The sequence below is a fragment of the Bufo bufo genome, chromosome 10 (assembly GCF_905171765.1).
Source record: "Bufo bufo chromosome 10, aBufBuf1.1, whole genome shotgun sequence".
NCBI lineage: Eukaryota > Metazoa > Chordata > Amphibia > Anura > Bufonidae > Bufo > Bufo bufo.
Genome location: NC_053398.1, coordinates 104,794,569 through 104,812,306, shown reverse-complemented (window position 1 = coordinate 104,812,306; position 17,738 = coordinate 104,794,569). Strand labels below are relative to the sequence as shown.

Here is a 17,738-nt window from a genome sequence, read left to right as displayed (position 1 = left end):
TGCATGCTTAAACTCCTTCATAGGGTTGTTGCGGGTATCGAAATTTCGATACCCAATCGATACTTTTGTCCTGGTATCGATACGATACCGGGATTTCCGTTTTTTCGATACTGGGCTGCGCTTCTGCGCAGTCTAGTATCTCTGAACATGAGCGCGCTGCTATCGGCGCGCTCATGTTCTCTCTCAGCAGCACGGGGAGAAGGAAGCTGTCCTCCCTCCCCCTGTGCTGCTGCCGCTGCCACCAATGAGAAGAGAGGGGCGGAGGAGGGGCGGCAATGAGAAGAGAGGGGCGGAGGAGGGGCGGCAATGAGAAGAGAGGGGGTGGAGGAGGGGCGGCAATGAGAAGAGAGGGGCGGAGGAGGGGCGGGCGCACTGCGCCACCAATGATAGGATTACTATCGGAGCGATGGGAGGAGACATCAGCTTCACTAGTGGGCGTTCCTTTTCCCTGCGCTGCGATTGGACAGCGCTACAGCCAGGGAGAAGGAACGCCCACTAGTGAAGCTGATGTCTCCTCCCATCGCTCCGATAGTAATCAGCAGCATGTGGAGCAGGAGAGGAGACAGTAATGGGGCACTGCGGGCGAACGGAGCGGCGCCCAGGACTAATGGTGAGTGCTGAGACATCGCTGGGCGCCGCTCTGTGTGGCCTAATAGTGAAAGTCTGGACTCATATACAGTAGTCTTTAACACATACAGGAGGCGGGTGCCGGCAGCAGAATCGCATTGCCGGCACCCTGCCCCTGACAGGGAGCTGCGATCAGCGGCAGTTAACTGCCGCTGATCTGCTAGTACCCGCCTCCTGTATAAAGGGGTAAAATCATTGGTGGTGCAGTGTGCCCCCCCCCCCCCCCTCAATCCCCCCATCCCATTAAAATCATTGGTGGCACAGTGCGCCGGCCCCTCTCAACCCTCCAGTATTAAAATCATTGGTGGCAGTGGCCACAGGGACCTCTCCACTCCCCCTCATTGGTGGTGCAGTGGCAGCTTCTGATCGGAGCCCCAGCTGTGTAAGCCTGGGGCTCCGATCGGTTACCATGGCAGACAGGACGCTACAGAAGCCCTGGTTGCCATGGTAACATCCCTGATGTTGTGTGCACAAAGCACAGAGCAGCAGGGACAGTGTGGAGTCCTATTCACCTTGATAGAGATCTATCAGGGTGAATAGGAAAAGGGATGAAAGATCCCAGGTTCTAGCCCCTAAGGGGGGAAATAGTTATTAAATAAAAAGTGAGAAAAAAAAAACACTAAAATATGAAGTATAAATCACCCCCCTTTTCCCAATTTCACATATAAAATATATAAATAAACATATTACATCGCCACGTCAGAAAAGTCCAAACTATTAAAATATAAAAAAAAAATCTAGGTGGTGAATGCCGGAACAGAAAAAATAAAATAAAAACTGCGCGATTCGCCATTTTTAAAAATGAGGAATGCACGTGGCTTTTTTTGTTTATTTTTTTCGCGTGGTATCGAATGGTATCGAGTATCGCAATACTTTTTCATGGTATCGAAACCGAATCAAAAATTTGGTATCGCAACAACTCTACTCCTTCACTGTATTTGCAGCTACCACTTCTGCAGGAAGGCTATTCCATGCATCCACTACTCTCTCAGTAAAGTAATACTTCCTTATATTACTTTTAAACCTTTGCCCCTCTAATTTAAAACGATGTCCTCTTGTAGCAGTTTTTCTTCTTTTAAATATTCTCTCCTCTTTTACCTTGTTGATTTCCTTTATGTATTTAGCAGTTTCTATCATATCCCCTCTGTCTCGTCTTTCTTCCAAGCTATACATGTTAAGGCCTCATGCACACGACCGTATTTTTTTGCGGTCCGCAAAAACGGGTTCCGTTTTTCCGTGACCGTTTTTTTCGTCCGTGGGTCTTCCTTGATTTTTGGAGGATCCAAGGACATGAAAAAACAGTCGTTTTGGTGTCCGCCTGGCCGTGCGGAGCCAAACGGATCCGTCCTGAATTACAATGCAAGTCAATGGGGACGGATCCGTTTGACGTTGACACAATATGGTGCAATTTCAAACGGATCCGTCCCCCATTGACTTTCAATGTAAAGTCAGGAGTTAATATACCATAGGATCGGAGTTTTCTCCAATCCGATGGTATATTTTAACTTGAAGCGTTCCCATCACCATGGGAACGCCTCTATGTTAGAATATACCGTCGGATTTGAGTTACATCGTGAAACTCAAATCCGACAGTATATTCTAACACAGAGGCGTTCCCATGGTGATGGGGACGCTTCAGGTTAGAATATACTAAAAGAACTGTGTACATGACTGCCCCCTGCTGCCAGGCAGCAGGGGGCAGCCCCCCCCCCCCTGTAGGTAACACATTGGTGGCCAGTGCGCTCGCCCCCCCCCCTCCCCTGTAGTTAACTCGTTGGTGGCCAGTGGGCCCCCCCTCCCTCCCCTGTAGTTAACTCGTTGGTGGCCAGTGGGCCCTCTCCCCTCCCTCCCCCTCCTAATTAAAATCTCCCCCCCTATCATTGGTGGCAGCGGAGAGTACCGATCGGAGTCCCAGTTTAATCGCTGGGGCTCCGATCGGTAACCATGGCAACCAGGACGCTACTGCTGTCCCGGTTGCCATGGTTACTTAGCAATTTGTAGCAGCATTATACTGACCTGTGAGCTGCGATGTCTGCGTCCAGCCGGGAGCTCCTCCTACTGGTAAGTGACAGGTCATTAAGCAATGCGCCGCACAGACCTGTCACTTACCAGTAGGAGGGGGAGGGAGGGGAGAGGGCCCACTGGCCACCAATGAGTTAACTACAGGGGAGGGAGAGGGGGGGGGGGGCCGGCCGCACTGGCCACCAATGTGTTAACTACAGGGGGGGGGCTGCCCCCTGCTGCCTGGCAGCACCTGCCAGGCAGCAGGGGGCAGTCATGTACACAGTTCTTTTAGTGTATTCTAACCTGAATCTGTGTTAGAATATACTGTCGGTTCTGAGTTTTCACCAAGTGAAAACTCAGCTATAAAAAAGCTTTTATGCAGACGGATCTTCGGATCCGTCTGTATAAAAAGTAACCTACGGACACGGATGCCAATCTTGTGTGCATCCGTGTTCTTTCACGGACCCATTGACTTGAATGGGTCCGCGAACCGTTGTCCGTCAAAAAAATAGGACAGGTCATATTTTTTTGACGGACATGATACACAGATCATGGTCTCGGCTGCAAAACGGTGCATTTTCCGATTTTTCCACGGACCCATTGAAAGTCGTGTGCATGAGGCCTAAGGTCCTTTTAATCTTTCCTGGTAAGTTTTATCCTGCAATCCATGTACTAGTTTAGTAGCTCTTCTCTGAACTCTCTCCAAAGTATCAATATCCTTCTGGAGATATGGTCTCCAGTACTGAGCACAATACTCCACATGAGGTCTCACTAGTGCTCTGTAGAGCGGCATGAGCGCCTCCCTCTTTCTACTGGTAATGCCTCTCCCTATACACCCAAGCATTCTGCTAGCATTTCCTTCTGCTCTATGACATGGTCTGCCTACCTTTAAGTCTTCTGAAATAATGACCCCTAAATCCCTTTCCTCAGATACTGAGGTTAGGACTGTGTCACTGATTTTATATTCTGCTCTTGGGTTTTTACGTCCCAGGTGCATTATATTGCACTTATCAACATTAAATTTTAGTTGCCAGATTTTTGACCATTCCTCTAGTTTTCCTAAATCCTTTTCCATTTGGTGTATCCCTCCAGGAACATCAACCCTGTTACAAATCTTTGTGTCATCAGCAAAAAGACAAACCTTACCATCGAGGCCTTCTGCAAGTTCACTGATAAAGATATTAAACAATATGGGTCCCAGAACAGATCCCTGAGGTACCCCACTGGTAACAAGACCTTGGTCTGAATATACTCCATTGACTACAACCCTCTGTTGTCTGTCCCTCAGCCACTGCCTAATTCATTCAACAATATGGGAGTCCACGTACAGCCTTATTCTACATAATTAAAAAACAAATCTTTATTTCATGATGGAATAACCTTTGGATGGTAATATATTTTCCTCAAAAAGCATTTTATATAAAAAAAAAATCTGATTTAAATAAAAAAAAATCTTAAAAAAAAAAAAAAAAAAAAAATCATTGATTTTTATTCACTCTGGTACGTTCACATCTTCATTCGGAGATCCTGCACAAAGCCGCCTGCCGGATCTGACAGGATCCCCATTGACTGCAGTGAGGTCTACGATTTCCGTTATTAATGCTGGGTTTTGAATGGACAAAAAAACCTTTGCGTGCTACAATGTTTTTGTCCAGCCGATCGCCGGCATTTGAGCCTGATCTCCAAAACGGAGATGTGAACGCAGCCTAAATTTTTACATGAGCAACCAGTTGTGGGGTTCCCAGCGGCCAGGCCAATCACCGTCCCTGTGTCTGTGGAATCACCGAATACGAAGGAAAAGCTGGGTGTGGAACAGATCTGTAGTGCCACGCTCCTAATCTACATAGGTCACTCTGTACTGGAGATTCATGTCTTTCCGATTTTAAATGTAATCGATTTTAAGAGGTTTTATTTTTCACAGATTTAGGCCTCTTATCAGTGTTTTGCGTGCCGTTTTAACCGGATCTGTTTTGCCGTTTTGTTTTTCCGTATGGCATATACAGTAAATACATAGAAAAAATTGGACTGGGCATAACATTTTCAATAGGTGGTTCCGCAAAAAACGAAACGGATACGGAAGACATATGGATGCATTTCCGTATGTGTTCCGTTTTTTTTTTTTGCTGACCTATTGACTTGAATGGAGCCACGGAACGTGATTTGCGGGCAATAATAGGACATGTTCTATCTTTTAACGGAACTGCATACGGAGCACATTCAGTTTTTTTTTTTGCAGAACCATTGAAATGAATGGTTCCGTATACAGAACGCAAAAAACAGCCCGTATACGGAAAAAACAAAACGGTTGTGTGAAAGAGGCCTTATGTGGAATCTATAAAAAAAAATAAAAAATCGATATGTAGGAAGGAGCCGGGCGGCAGCTCGCTAGCATCCACCCTTAATTTATGTGATACTTGTCTTTTTTCATGGCTCCCGGGTACTGTGGTGGCACCAGGGCCAGGAGATGTGTCACTGTGCATGGACGTGCTGCTGCACCCTGAGCCCCAGGAGATTATCACCTCCCCTGTCCCGGGGGTTGGGTCACTCCAGGAGCTTTTTAGATTAGTCCTACACTGTGATTGGAGGCTCCGCGGTCTGTCTATAATGTCAGGCCACATGATATCTGGGGAACTGGAGCAAAGATCACACCAGTTTCCCTTATTCATTGCTCCTTTTATGCTCTTGCAGAGTAAAAATCTGAAACAGTTTCTAGACATAGAACTTCATGGAGAACCACTTTCAGGAGCTGTCACTCACCAGTGGAAGTACTTTCAGACTAGTTTCCCTGTGGTTGTCTATGGAGAAGAGGTATTCTGAAATTATGGAGACATTAGTTGCAGTAATAACGGCTGTAATCACACTGGTGAAAGTCAGGGCTGCGTGCAGGTATTTGGCCATTGACAGCTTCCGGATAGTGACCCCCTCACTGGAGAGCCAATTTAAAGGGGTAATCCCATCTCAGACTTTTATAGCAAGTTGGCATGATTTGCCATAAAGTCCTCCGGGACCAACATCTATCTATGCAGTGTATGGAGAGGTTGGCGCACATGCACAGCTCCCTCCATTCACCTCTGTGGTAGTCCAAGGGCAGAGAAGAAACTAGGAGCTGTATAGAGCCATCTCCCCCTAGTGGTGGCTGTCAAAACACCAAGCCAACTAACCTGAATTAAAGAGGACCTCTCACTGCTCCTTACATGCCTGTTTTAATAACTTCATGCATCCCCCGTGTAATCCCATTTCCAGATCATCTATTCTTATGACTGTATATTGTGCTGTTCCTTTATTATTTCTACCAGAAGTTATGAATGAATTTCTATTAGCCTTCAGTAAGGGTACAGAGGGGAGGTAACCAGTTGGGGGGGTGTACCTGCACAGTCTGACAATGGCAGCACTGATTGGATAGAGTCAGACTGTGCTGGTACACCCCCGAAACTGGTTACCTCCCTCTGTACCCTTACTGAAGGCTAATAGCAATTCATTCATAACTTCTAGTAGAAATAATACAGGAATGGCACAACATAGAGCCATAAGAATAGAGGCTCCAGAATTGTTATTACATGGGGAATGGATGACGCAATTAAAACGGGCATGTCAGGAGCGGTGACGGGCCATCTAAGACTCTCACCTATAGCTGCATCGGGGGTGATGTCACCACAGTGTTAAAGTTTTTTTTTAAAAAAAAATTCTGAAGCTGATCCCAAGGTATCGCACTGCTCGTTCCCCTCATTGCCTGTAATCTGTGGATGAAGTGCCCTGATTTTTATCTGGACCCTGAACAGCGCTGTACCTAAAATTAAAAAAGGCATTTGCCTCCCCCCACCGCTCTCTTCAAGCCCTGAGGGTCTGGTTTGGTTTCTCTTGGTTCCCTACATGTAAACCTCCAGATGGGTCACGTGCTGGTGCGGCCAATCATTGACCTTAGCAGTGACATATAACTTTCACACTTGCGGCAGAGGATTCCGGCAAGCAGTTCCGTTGCTGGAACTGCCTGCCGGATCCGTCCAAACGTATGCAAACTCATGGCATTTGTCAGACTGATCAGTTCCGTCTCTCCGGTGTCATCCGGAAAAACGGATCCGGCATTCATTTTAATATTTTTTAAAAAAAATTGCGGTCTGAGCATGCGCATGCAATGCCGGATCCGTTTGGCAGGAACACTGCATTAATGCATTTCAATGGGAAAAAATTACGGATCCGGCAAGTGTTCTGGAATTTTGGACGGAAATAAAACCACAGCATGCTGCATATCTCCGTCGTGAAAAGGCAAAAAGACTGAACTGAAGAGATCCTGATGCATCGTGAACGGATTGCTCTCCATTCAGAATGCATTAGGATATAACTGATCAGTTCTTTTCCGGTATTGAGCCCCTAGGACGTAAAAGAATAAAGCTAGTGTGAAAGTACCCTCACATGTCTATTGGAGATTTATCATTGCAGAGAGCAGTGATTTGCTGTAGCGGCACCAAATGAATCCGTCCAGATGTTTGCACGCCAGGGACTGGAAGGAGCTGGACTGGACCCTCGTCGGTACATCGCTGTCCAGGGCCTAGATAAAATTAGGGTTGAAGGTGGACAATCCCTTTAAAGGGAACCTGTCACCAGGATTTTGTGTATAGAGCTGAGGACATGAGTTGCTAGATGGCCGCTAGCACATCCGCAATACCCAGTCCCCATAGCTCTGTGTGCTTTTATTGTATAAAAAACCCGATTTGATACATATGCAAATTAACCTGAAATGAGTCCTGTCCCTGACTCATCTCACATACAGGACACATCTCAGGTTAATTTGCATATGTATCAAATCGGGTTTTTTACACAATAAAAGCACACAGAGCTATGGGGACTGGGTATTGCGGATGTGCTAGCGGCCATCTAGCAACCCATGTCCTCAGCTCTATACCCAAAATATCCCGGTGACAGGTTCCCTTTAAGCATTTCAGGGTGGATTTGATTTAAATCACTAGTCAGTAAGGCTTGATTTAAATCATAGTTTTCTACATAAAGACTAATTCTTGCTGGTATAACTTATAATATGCAAGTAGATGATTTTTAGAATAACAACTTTTCATATTAGTTTGATTAGGTTGATTCTGCATTCATAGGTTTGTAGAAGTTAGAATTGAGGTCTTTTTCTCAACTCTGTTCATGTTATAACATTTTTGCTGTGAAGAAGAGGCATGTGATCTCTGCTGAGTCAAATTCAGTTTTGAGAACTGCAAAAGTAAACCAAGCATCTGTGATAATATCTTGTAGGCAGAGAAACTGCCCAATAATCTAAGGCTACTTTCACACCTGTGTTTAGGTGCGGATCCGTCTGGTATCTGCACAGACGGATCTGCACCTATAATGCAAACGCTTGTATCCGTTCAAAACGGATCCGTTTGCATTATCATGAAAAAAAAAAAAAAAAAAAAATATATATATATATATATATATATATATTTTTTTTTTTTTTTTTTTTTTTCATGATAATGCAAACGGATCCGTTTTGACTTACATTGAAAGTCAATGGGAGGCGGATCCGTTTTCAATTGCACCATATTGTGTCAGTAAAAACGGATCCGTCCCCATTGACTTACATTGTAAGTCAGGACGGATCCGTTTGGCTCAGTTTCGTCAGACGGACATTAAAACGCTGCAAGCAGCCTCCAGAGCGGAACGGAGGCTGAACGGAGGCAAACTGATGCATTCTGAACGGATCCTTATCCATTCAGAATGCATTGGGGCTAAACTGATCCGTTTTGGGCCACTTGTGAGAGCCTTGAAACGGATCTCACAGGCGGACCCAGAAACGCCAGTGTGAAAGTAGCCTTACAAAAACCTCTGGAAGAGCATGACATTGTGAATGGATTAATGGAATTTATTTACCAAAAAAATTAAACATATATAGAAACATAGAATGTGTCGGCAGGTAAGAACCATTTGGCCCATCTAGTCTGCCCAATATACTGAATACTATGGATAGCCCCTGGCTTTATCTTATATGCCTATCCCATGCATGCTTAAACTCCTTCACTGTATTTGCAGCTACCACTTCTGCAGGAAGGCTATTCCATGCATCCACTACTCTCTCAGTAAAGTAATGCTTCCTGATATTACTTTTAAACCTTTGCCCCTCTAATTTAAAACTATGTCCTCTTGTAGCAGTTTTTCTTCTTTTAAATATTCTCTCCTCTTTTACCTTGTTGATTCCCTTTATGTATTTAGCAGTTTCTATCATATCCCCTCTGTCTCGTCTTTCTTCCAAGCTATACATGTTAAGGTCCTTTAATCTTTCCTGGTAAGTTTTATCCTGCAATCCATGTACCAGTTTAGTAGCTCTTCTCTGAACTCTCTCCAAAGTATTAATATCCTTCTGGAGATATGGCCTCCAGTACTGAGCACAATACTCCAAATGAGGTCTCACTAGTGCTCTGTAGAGCGGCATGAGCACCTCCCTCTTTCTACTGGTAATGCCTCTCCCTATACACCCAAGCATTCTGCTAGCATTTCCTGCTGCTCTATGACATGGTCTGCCTACCTTTAAGTCTTCTGAAATAATGACCCCTAAATCCCTTTCCTCAGATACTGAGGTTAGGACTGTATCACTGATTGTATATTCTGCTCTTGGGTTTTTACGCCCCAGGTGCATTATCTTGCACTTATCAACATTAAATTTTAGTTGCCAGATTTTTGACCATTCCTCTAGTTTTCCTAAATCCTTTTCCATTCGGTGTATCCCTCCAGGAACATCAACCCTGTTACAAATCTTTGTGTCATCAGCAAAAAGACACACCTTACCATCGAGGCCTTCTGCAATTTCGCTGATAAAGATATTAAACAATATGGGTCCCAGAAAAGATCCCTGAGGTACCCCACTGGTAACAAGACCTTGGTCTGAATATACTCCATTGACTACAACCCTCTGTCGTCTGTCCCTCAGTCAGTGCCTAATCCATTCAACAATATGGGAGTCCACGTACAGCCTTATTCTACATAATTAAAAAACATTTTTTTTTCATGATGTAATAACCTTTGGATGGTAATATATTTTCCTCAAAAAGCATTTTATATATAAAAAAAAATCCGATTTGAATAAAAAAAAAATCAGATTATTTTTTAAATCATTGATTTTTATCCACCCTGTCTGTTTCCCATAAAAATGAATGCCTGAGACTGGAATTACTGCATTGATGTCCTCTCTTGCCCCACAGACGAGCTGCTCTGCCTGTGTAAACAATGAAGGGGACACACTGCAGCCCCTTCATTGTGCTGATCAGCGGGGGTCCCACAGCTCAGGCGCTCACTGATTATTAGTAGCCTATCCAAAAGAGACGTTCTGGAGGACCCCTTTAAATTCAGAATTACCTGAGTGGGTATTCGAAAATGGTCTTTATAAATCAGACAACCCCTCTAATAAAGAAGCGGAGTTCCCCCATTCAACACCTTTTAGAGATTCTGGGTTTTAAGCAGGAATCCCAGTTGTGTCCTCATTCACTGACTGATTTCAGAAAGCAGAGATTTGATCATGTAACACAGCGGAGTAGCCATAGGAACTATTTTAAGATGCTGCCTTAAAAATAGCCCAAGAGCTTGTGTGCTGTGTGCAAGACATGACCCATACAGCACCCATACTGCTGGCCGTAGGCTTCATCAAGACATATGGGGGATGAAAATTGGGGTCAGGTAAAGAGGTGATTGATAAGGGAACCCCGTAGGTGATGGCTCAGTTACTGGTAATCTACTAGTATTTCCAAGAGTAACCGCTCACTACTTGATGATAGGACAGATATACGTAGTGGCGCCGTTTTACTACAGATCGTCACGGTTTTCAACTTGTTTTGTAGTGGTTTCAGTCTGCAGCCACATAATTGATTTTCATGTTCCTTTACAGGAAAAAAAAGTAGTTACTGCTCAGAAATCCCAGAGTGTAGTGATGAGAGAAGATTGCCTGTATTGTGCGATACATAGTCTGGGTGTAGCCCTAGGCTTTTTTTTATTTTTGCATTTTTTTAAATTGCACTTTGGCACAAAGCAGTTACCTATCCATCTGTCTGTACATGAATGGGGGGGCGTTCACACGCTGCAGATAGCTCCACCACTGTCCCATTTATCTGGGCTTGCAGAAGACCCCATGCTTGCTGCAGAAACAACCCTATTCGGTTGACTGGAACCAATTTTAATCACAGAGGTTTCTCCCAAAAATCAGCCATTTGTGAATTCACCCTCTGCAAAAGTTCACCCGTCTGTTGTAAAGTTGATGTTAGCGGTATTTCCCCTGGTCTGACGTCTCTTTTTCTCTCCCGTGTAGGTCCTGGTGAATACTGTGTGCTGCTTGCTGATGCTTGTGGCTAAATTGATTCAACATGTGGTGTTTGGGCCGCTGCGAGTCAGCGAGAGGCAGGTGAGTGTAAACCGCATATTGTCATTGGTGTGTCTGAGAATTAAAGGGGGTGAAGGTACCAATATTAGATCGGTTTTGGTCTATGGGCACCCCGCTGTTTTGAAGAAGCCCGTGCTGGGTATTGCATTGCTGTCCCACTCACTCAAACAGGAGAAGACTGCGATGTGTAGTGATATAATACATGCAGTACTACTACACTATAATACTCACTGCTCTATGTACTGAGAGTACCAAACACTATGTATAGTGAAGGGGCCACAGCACTCACCAGAACACTGACATTTAGAGTTGGATCTCCACTGATCTGATATATTAAGGATACCATAGGTCATCAATATTAACAACCCTTCCTCTACATCTTTAAAGGGCTTATCACGTGAACCCTCTTACACCACCATTCCCAGTCATTAACTGGGTACACCTATGTAATACTACACGTGTAGCACTGTGCCAGAGCAGGGAAGATAAAAACTATGCGTGTCCACCACTGCACGCTGTAGAAGGTGGACACCGCTATCGGAACCCAGCAGAAAATCTGGGGGCGCTGTCTGACACCAGTAAAAATAATAATTATTATTATTATTATTATTATTATTTTTATTTTTTTTGTGCAGTGATAATGTTATCTTATTTTTACATCTTCTTTTCAGTTATACATAATATTTTAGGAAATTTATCGCAATCTCCTAATATACTTGTATTAGCAAAAACAAAGGCTTAGTCTACAGGCTGTTAAAGTAAGATGCCCTAAATTTATTAAGAGGCACAGGCCAACTAATAAAATCTCAAGCATTTTCTGCTTGTCTGTGTGCAGGAAAATCAAATCTCTTCCAGTTATCAGCTTAGGTAGTCATAAGAGCAGGCAGCCATACACCCATCTGTGGCTCATACACATGACCATTGGATGTTTTGCAGTCCGCAAATTGCGGATCCGCAAAACACGTATAACGGCCATGTGCATTCTGTATTTTGTGGAACAGCCGGTTATGCGGACAATAATAGGACATGCTCTATTTTTTTGCGGAACGGCTATGTGGACATATGGAAACGGAATGCGCACAGAGTAATTTCCATTTTTATTATGACCCTATTGAACTGAATGGTTCCATATACGGACCGCAAAAAAATAATACACAGACAAAAAATAAATTCTTGGGCATGAGCTCTTAATCTGTGGATGACACCAGCTATGGCAGGCTTTGAGAATGTTCTCCTGCTTTCCTCTGTAACCAGTGTTCCCCCTCATAATTGAGTGGGGGATATGGTCAATAGGAGAACATTAGGGAATTGCTAAATATGCAATTCTATAAAAAAACAAATAAAGCTTTGGTCACTAATAGTCCCTTGATTCTGTCGCTTCCATCTACGTGTCGTCATCTGCTTGTAGCAGTGTTGGTGGATTTCCTCCATGCCTCCCTACCTCTTCTTTGTGCCTGCAGCATCTCAAGGACAAGTTTTGGAATTTTATCTTTTACAAGTTCATCTTCATCTTTGGCGTCTTGAACGTGCAGACTGTGGAAGAGGTTGTCCTGTGGTTCTTGTGGTTTGCAGGCTTGGTCTTCCTCCATCTCATGGTCCAGCTGTGCCGAGACAGATTTGAATATGTATGTACAGCAAACGTAAGGCTCGCTGCGTCGGCAGTGCCTGTCGCTGAATTCACTTTTTCTTTTTGTCTCCTGCAGCTGTCATTCTCGCCCACCACCCCAATGAGCTGCCACATCCGTGTGTTAGTTCTTCTCTCTGCCATGCTTGGGGTGTGCTGCTGCTTGGGTGTGCTGTGTGTTTTTGCTGGATATGTACATGGGATTCACACGCTGGCGTTCATGGCTGCTGAGGCAAGTATAGTCCTATATATGTAAGTTAGTTAGTTACAGATCACTCTGTGTTCTTGATTTCAGTCTTCTATTTTACAGGGCATTATGACTTCTGCATCCTTATGACTTCTTGCATCATGCCACAGGTCAGGCATGGCCAACCTGCGGGTCTCCAGCTGTTGTAAAACTACAACTCCCACCATGCCCTGCTGTAGGCTGCTAGCTGTAGGCAGTCTGGGCATGCTGGGAGTTGTAGTTTTGCAACAGCTGGGAGAGCCTCAGGTTGGCCATCCCTACCATAGGTTCTCTTTAACACGAATCACACTTACAATTTTTGGTGCAGTTTTTTGAGCCAGGAGTGGATAAAAAAAGTAAAAGTATAAAGAGAATACTGATACTTCTCCTCTTTTATATCCACCCCTGTGTATGGCTCAATAACTGCTGCAAAAACTTCATGTGTGATTTCAACTTTAAAGGCCATGTACACATTTGAGGGCATTTATTTTTTATTTTTTGCATTTTACTCCTTTTGGGTTAAAAATTATTTTCTCAATTGGTGTTTGTTAAAAATATAACGCCGTTCTGCCACAAAGGAATGTTTTTCTAGCTGTTTGAATGGTACTTTCACTTTGTGCCGGTCATCTAAAAAAAACCTCTAAATTACTAAAAGGCCCTAAAAACTTATTTAAGCCACATTCTTATCAGTAAGATAAGAACTGAGCTATAATGGAAGAGAATGAAAATTGAAAGTCTACTATTAGAGAAACTGAAGGCTGCACAGAGACAGGGGTTTAATATTTTTTTTTATAAAGACCAATTAAAAAAAATGATTTTTGGTTCAAGATGAGTACAATACAATAGTAACAAATTGCCCTCAAAGAAGTAAATAGCCTTGAAATAAATATTCTGGTGAAAGACCTGCCGTATTTTTCGCCCTATAAGACACACTGGCCCATAAGACGCACCTAGGTTTTAGAGGAGGACAATAAGAAAAAAAATATTATTCATTAGACATCAGATCAGCAATCAGACCCCAAATATTAATCAGACCTCAGCTCACAGCCCCAATCAGATCCCCAATCTTAATAAGACCTCAGTTTAGAGCCCAATATAAAGAAGACCCCCAATCAGACCTCAGATGAGTCCTCCATGCCTTATATCGGTCCTCCATGCCTTATATCAGCCCCCAGCCATATGTAATCAGCAGCTCCAAGCCTCAGATCACAAAATAAATAAACCACTTAGCTCTCCTTCTCCTGGACGCCGCCGATCCCCTTCCTCCTGCTGTCGGCTGTGCTGTGAACTGGCGCACACAGCGTGAGATCACAGTGCGTCATCACGCTGTGCAGCCACTGCACAGCCGAGGACCAGGAAACAGTGAGTACAGAGCCTTCACCGCTTCCTGCTCCTCCGGTACCAATGAGCGCTTCCATAATGGAAGTGATCATTAGTATTCGCCCCATAAGACGCAGGGGCATCCCCCCCCCCCCTAGTTTGGGGGGGGGGGGGGGGGGGGAGTGCGTCTTATGGGGCGAAAAATACGGTATATGGTGTGACATGTGACGGTGGTCTCCAGCTGTTTTGAAACTACTCCCAACGTAAGGTGACAGCCTGGTTCTGACAGAGCATACTGGGAGTTGTAGTTTTACATCAGTTGGAGACCGCTGTCATAGAATATGCCCTTGGTGTTTTATCAGTGGTAACCTCACCGATGTGGAATGTTTGTGAGAGTCTGCAGTACCTGCACACTACACTCATTATTACAAGCGAAAAAACAAGAGAACAGTGCTCATAGTACCAAAAGTAAAAATATAATTTTATTGTAACATGATTAAAAAATTTATAAAGCAATAAGTAATGTGCCGTTAAAAGTGAATGGAAGCAGAAAAAGAGCGCCACCCTGGGATAGCAAACGTGTCAAAAGATAGTGATCAATGGAATAGATTATATACGGTACAGTGACCAACCAATGACCGAAAGAAATGCAACCTAAATGACGGATGAGTCGGCGGTCAAAAGAGAACCTACGCGGCAAAAAGCTAGAACAGGGTTTGCATTGCAAGTGCAACATAAATGAAGTAAGCGCAAACCTCAGTAATAACTTGTTGTAAAATATCCTAATTTAAGTGCCGTATAGGTGAAAAAGAGCAGAGACTCGCCAAAAAAGACTGTGTGCTATATCACCCAGGACGGCGCTACCCCAACGCGCGTTTCGGCGTGCCTTCGTCCGGTGGTAACGCCATCACCGTGAATCATCTATTTACAGGCTCTCTCCACCAATCAGATGTTGATTGTACATACTTCTCCTCAGCTGTGCATGTATGCTGTCGCGCGGGGCTCCAGTCAAACCGCGCCCAGCTACCTCCCGGCCGGCGTCCCTCCTACACGCCCCCATCACGTGACTAAGTCACATGATCGGACGATAACGGCGTGAGGACGCACAGGCGAGAGGCGCCGGGGGCCGCGCCAAGCACCGCGCGCACACGCCACAGGAGAGGAGAAGGACAATAACATACACCTCATTATATAAAATGACTATCTCCGCAGAAAATGTAACATAAATTATATGCACTTAAATCTCAACCATACAGAGCAAATTAATAAATAATACCGAAAATACAAGTATTACAAGATAAATACATAAAGACAACAATGCGTAAACGGAGACAAATATATAGACATGAATACACAGTACAAAGATAAGTTTGCATTCTATAATGATGCGAAACAATTATAAAGTTACATAATAAACAGTGTGTTTGAGTATAAAGTGCAGGTGTGCACGAGGCAATGTGCAAGATGTACAAAATATTGGCAAAAAAATCAATGATAGATCCAAGAAGTGTATAAGTGAGTGAGGGAAAGGAAGCAGGGAACTGAAAGAGTAATGATGTATGATGAATGATTATATGACACACAGAATATGGGAAGTGTGTGGAATAGGTGAATAAGTAATACAAATGGATACAATTCATATTGTGAGCACCCAAGTGATAGAATACTACAACAAAGTGAAATCAAATTGATGGCGGTGTATAATAAATAAAAATAGTACCTTCATGGATGATGGGGGGAAGGGGAGGCGAACGGGGGGGGGAGGCGAAAGGGAAAGAGGGGAAGGGAGGGAAGGAATGAAAAACGGGGGAAATGAAGTGACAGTGCATGATAGGAAATACAAAATGAATATAAGCATGGTTACCTTGATTGCACTCAAGATAAAGTATATATAATAGTGAACGTGTGAAAGAAAAAGCGAATCATAATGGGAAGGATGTTATATGCAGAAAAAATTTAAAAAAATATATAACTGTGGAGCTAAAATAGTGCTCCAACCAAAGTTCGATGACAAGAGGAGCAGACTGAAGAGAGGTTCATTTTTCGTCGGCATGAATGGATAGAGGGTGTGAAGATGTTACGTCCTATGAAAAAGATAATAATAAAGGGGAAAGGGGAGAGAGAGCAGTCTGTGGAGATTTAGGATAATGTCCACATGGGACGTTCATGGTTTGGATTTGCAGTGTAAATTGAACATGTCTTTTGCATGTCAGTTTATGCTGAATTTCCACTATCAAAATCTGCTGCAGAAAATACCCTTAACAGTATCAGCCAAGCAGTTGCTTCAAGTCATCAGAACACGACTCCTATTTCCGTGACTGGTGGGGGAAGTTGTCATCGTGTTTTGGCAGATCCCCTCCTTTTATCAGATATGCATTGTTTGTATAAATGTGTTTCTGGTTTATGCATTTACTAAGCTGCACAGAGAACTTTTCATGGTAGTACGTTTTCTTTTCTATCCTCATCTTTATGTACTGTGGATACTATCCATCCGCTACCATTGCCCTTTTTGTAATGAGCAGTGACATCTGCTGCCAGCCTGTATGGACCTCATACCCATGATATCGCTCGTATTGCAGTGCTAGGTTGATGAATGATCACATTTATTATGTCTTTATTGCTACACAGACCCTGCTGTGTGTGCGTAATAGCATTATAAAATAATTGCGCTGTATAACCAGTATACGTTTCCCTTATGCTGGTTTCAGTCATGTCAATTACATTTCTCAAGGTTTTAATTTACAGTAATTATTTTATTATGTTAACATTTCTGCCAAATGAAGCAGGGCTCCCATTATGCATTTATGGTTTCTTACTACGTTATATTCATTTAAATCCGTGTACAGTAGGTAGACAGATGCAGCAGGGTGAGCCTCCCAGGCTCTGTGTCCTCCCGTACTCCTAACACCTACCTGTTTTTTTTCTTGTAGTGTTTGCTGGTGACCACAAGAACAGCCCATGTTGTGTTACGGTGAGTAGGTTGAGGTCATCCTCCTATACCTGGGATCAGCAACCTTGGGCACGCCAGTTGTTCAAACTACAACTCCCAGAATCTCCCTTTCACTTCTTTAGGAGTGACAAGAGCAGCCAAGTAAGTGTGCATGCTGGGAGCTGTAGTTTCAAAGCGGCTGGAGTGCTGAAGGTTGCTTGACCAGAATTATGGTTTGTACTGTTCTCCCAATCGCATTAGTTTATTAATTTTGCTGCACATGATGATGAGCATTTAAAATGCGTTATCTCATTATAAGTGTAAGAAATGAAAGCAGACAGCATGTCGACAATCTCTTTCCAACAAAGCTAGAACCAGCGCTGTACCTCACATGGATCCAGAGATCTCCCCATTTATTGTTCCAATTGCTCTGCTACATTTATTTCAAGCTGTCAGCTCTCTCTGGGAGGGGAGTGTCCTTTTTTTCTCTGGGAGGGGAGTGTCCTTTTTTTCTCTGGGAGGGGAGTGTCCTTTTTTTCTCTGGGAGGGGAGTGTCCTTTTTTTCTCTGGGAGGGGAGTGTCCTTTTTTTCTCTGGGAGGGGAGTGTCCTTTTTCTCTGGGAGGAGAGTGTCCTTTTTCTCTGGGA

The 17,738-nt window shown here is 43.8% G+C and overlaps 1 protein-coding gene across 2 annotated transcripts in view; it reads left to right on the top strand.

Annotated features, from left to right (window-relative positions):
- Positions 1–17,738, top strand: part of AMFR (autocrine motility factor receptor) — a 50,838-nt gene that overhangs the window by 9,951 nt on the left and 23,149 nt on the right. For both annotated transcript variants that reach the window (XM_040408859.1, XM_040408857.1), the window contains exons 2-5: positions 10,922–11,014; positions 12,454–12,618; positions 12,697–12,849; positions 17,094–17,134. In XM_040408859.1, coding sequence (XP_040264793.1) covers positions 10,922–11,014; positions 12,454–12,618; positions 12,697–12,849; positions 17,094–17,134 — 452 coding nt within the window. The remainder of the gene's footprint in view (positions 1–10,921; positions 11,015–12,453; positions 12,619–12,696; positions 12,850–17,093; positions 17,135–17,738) is intronic.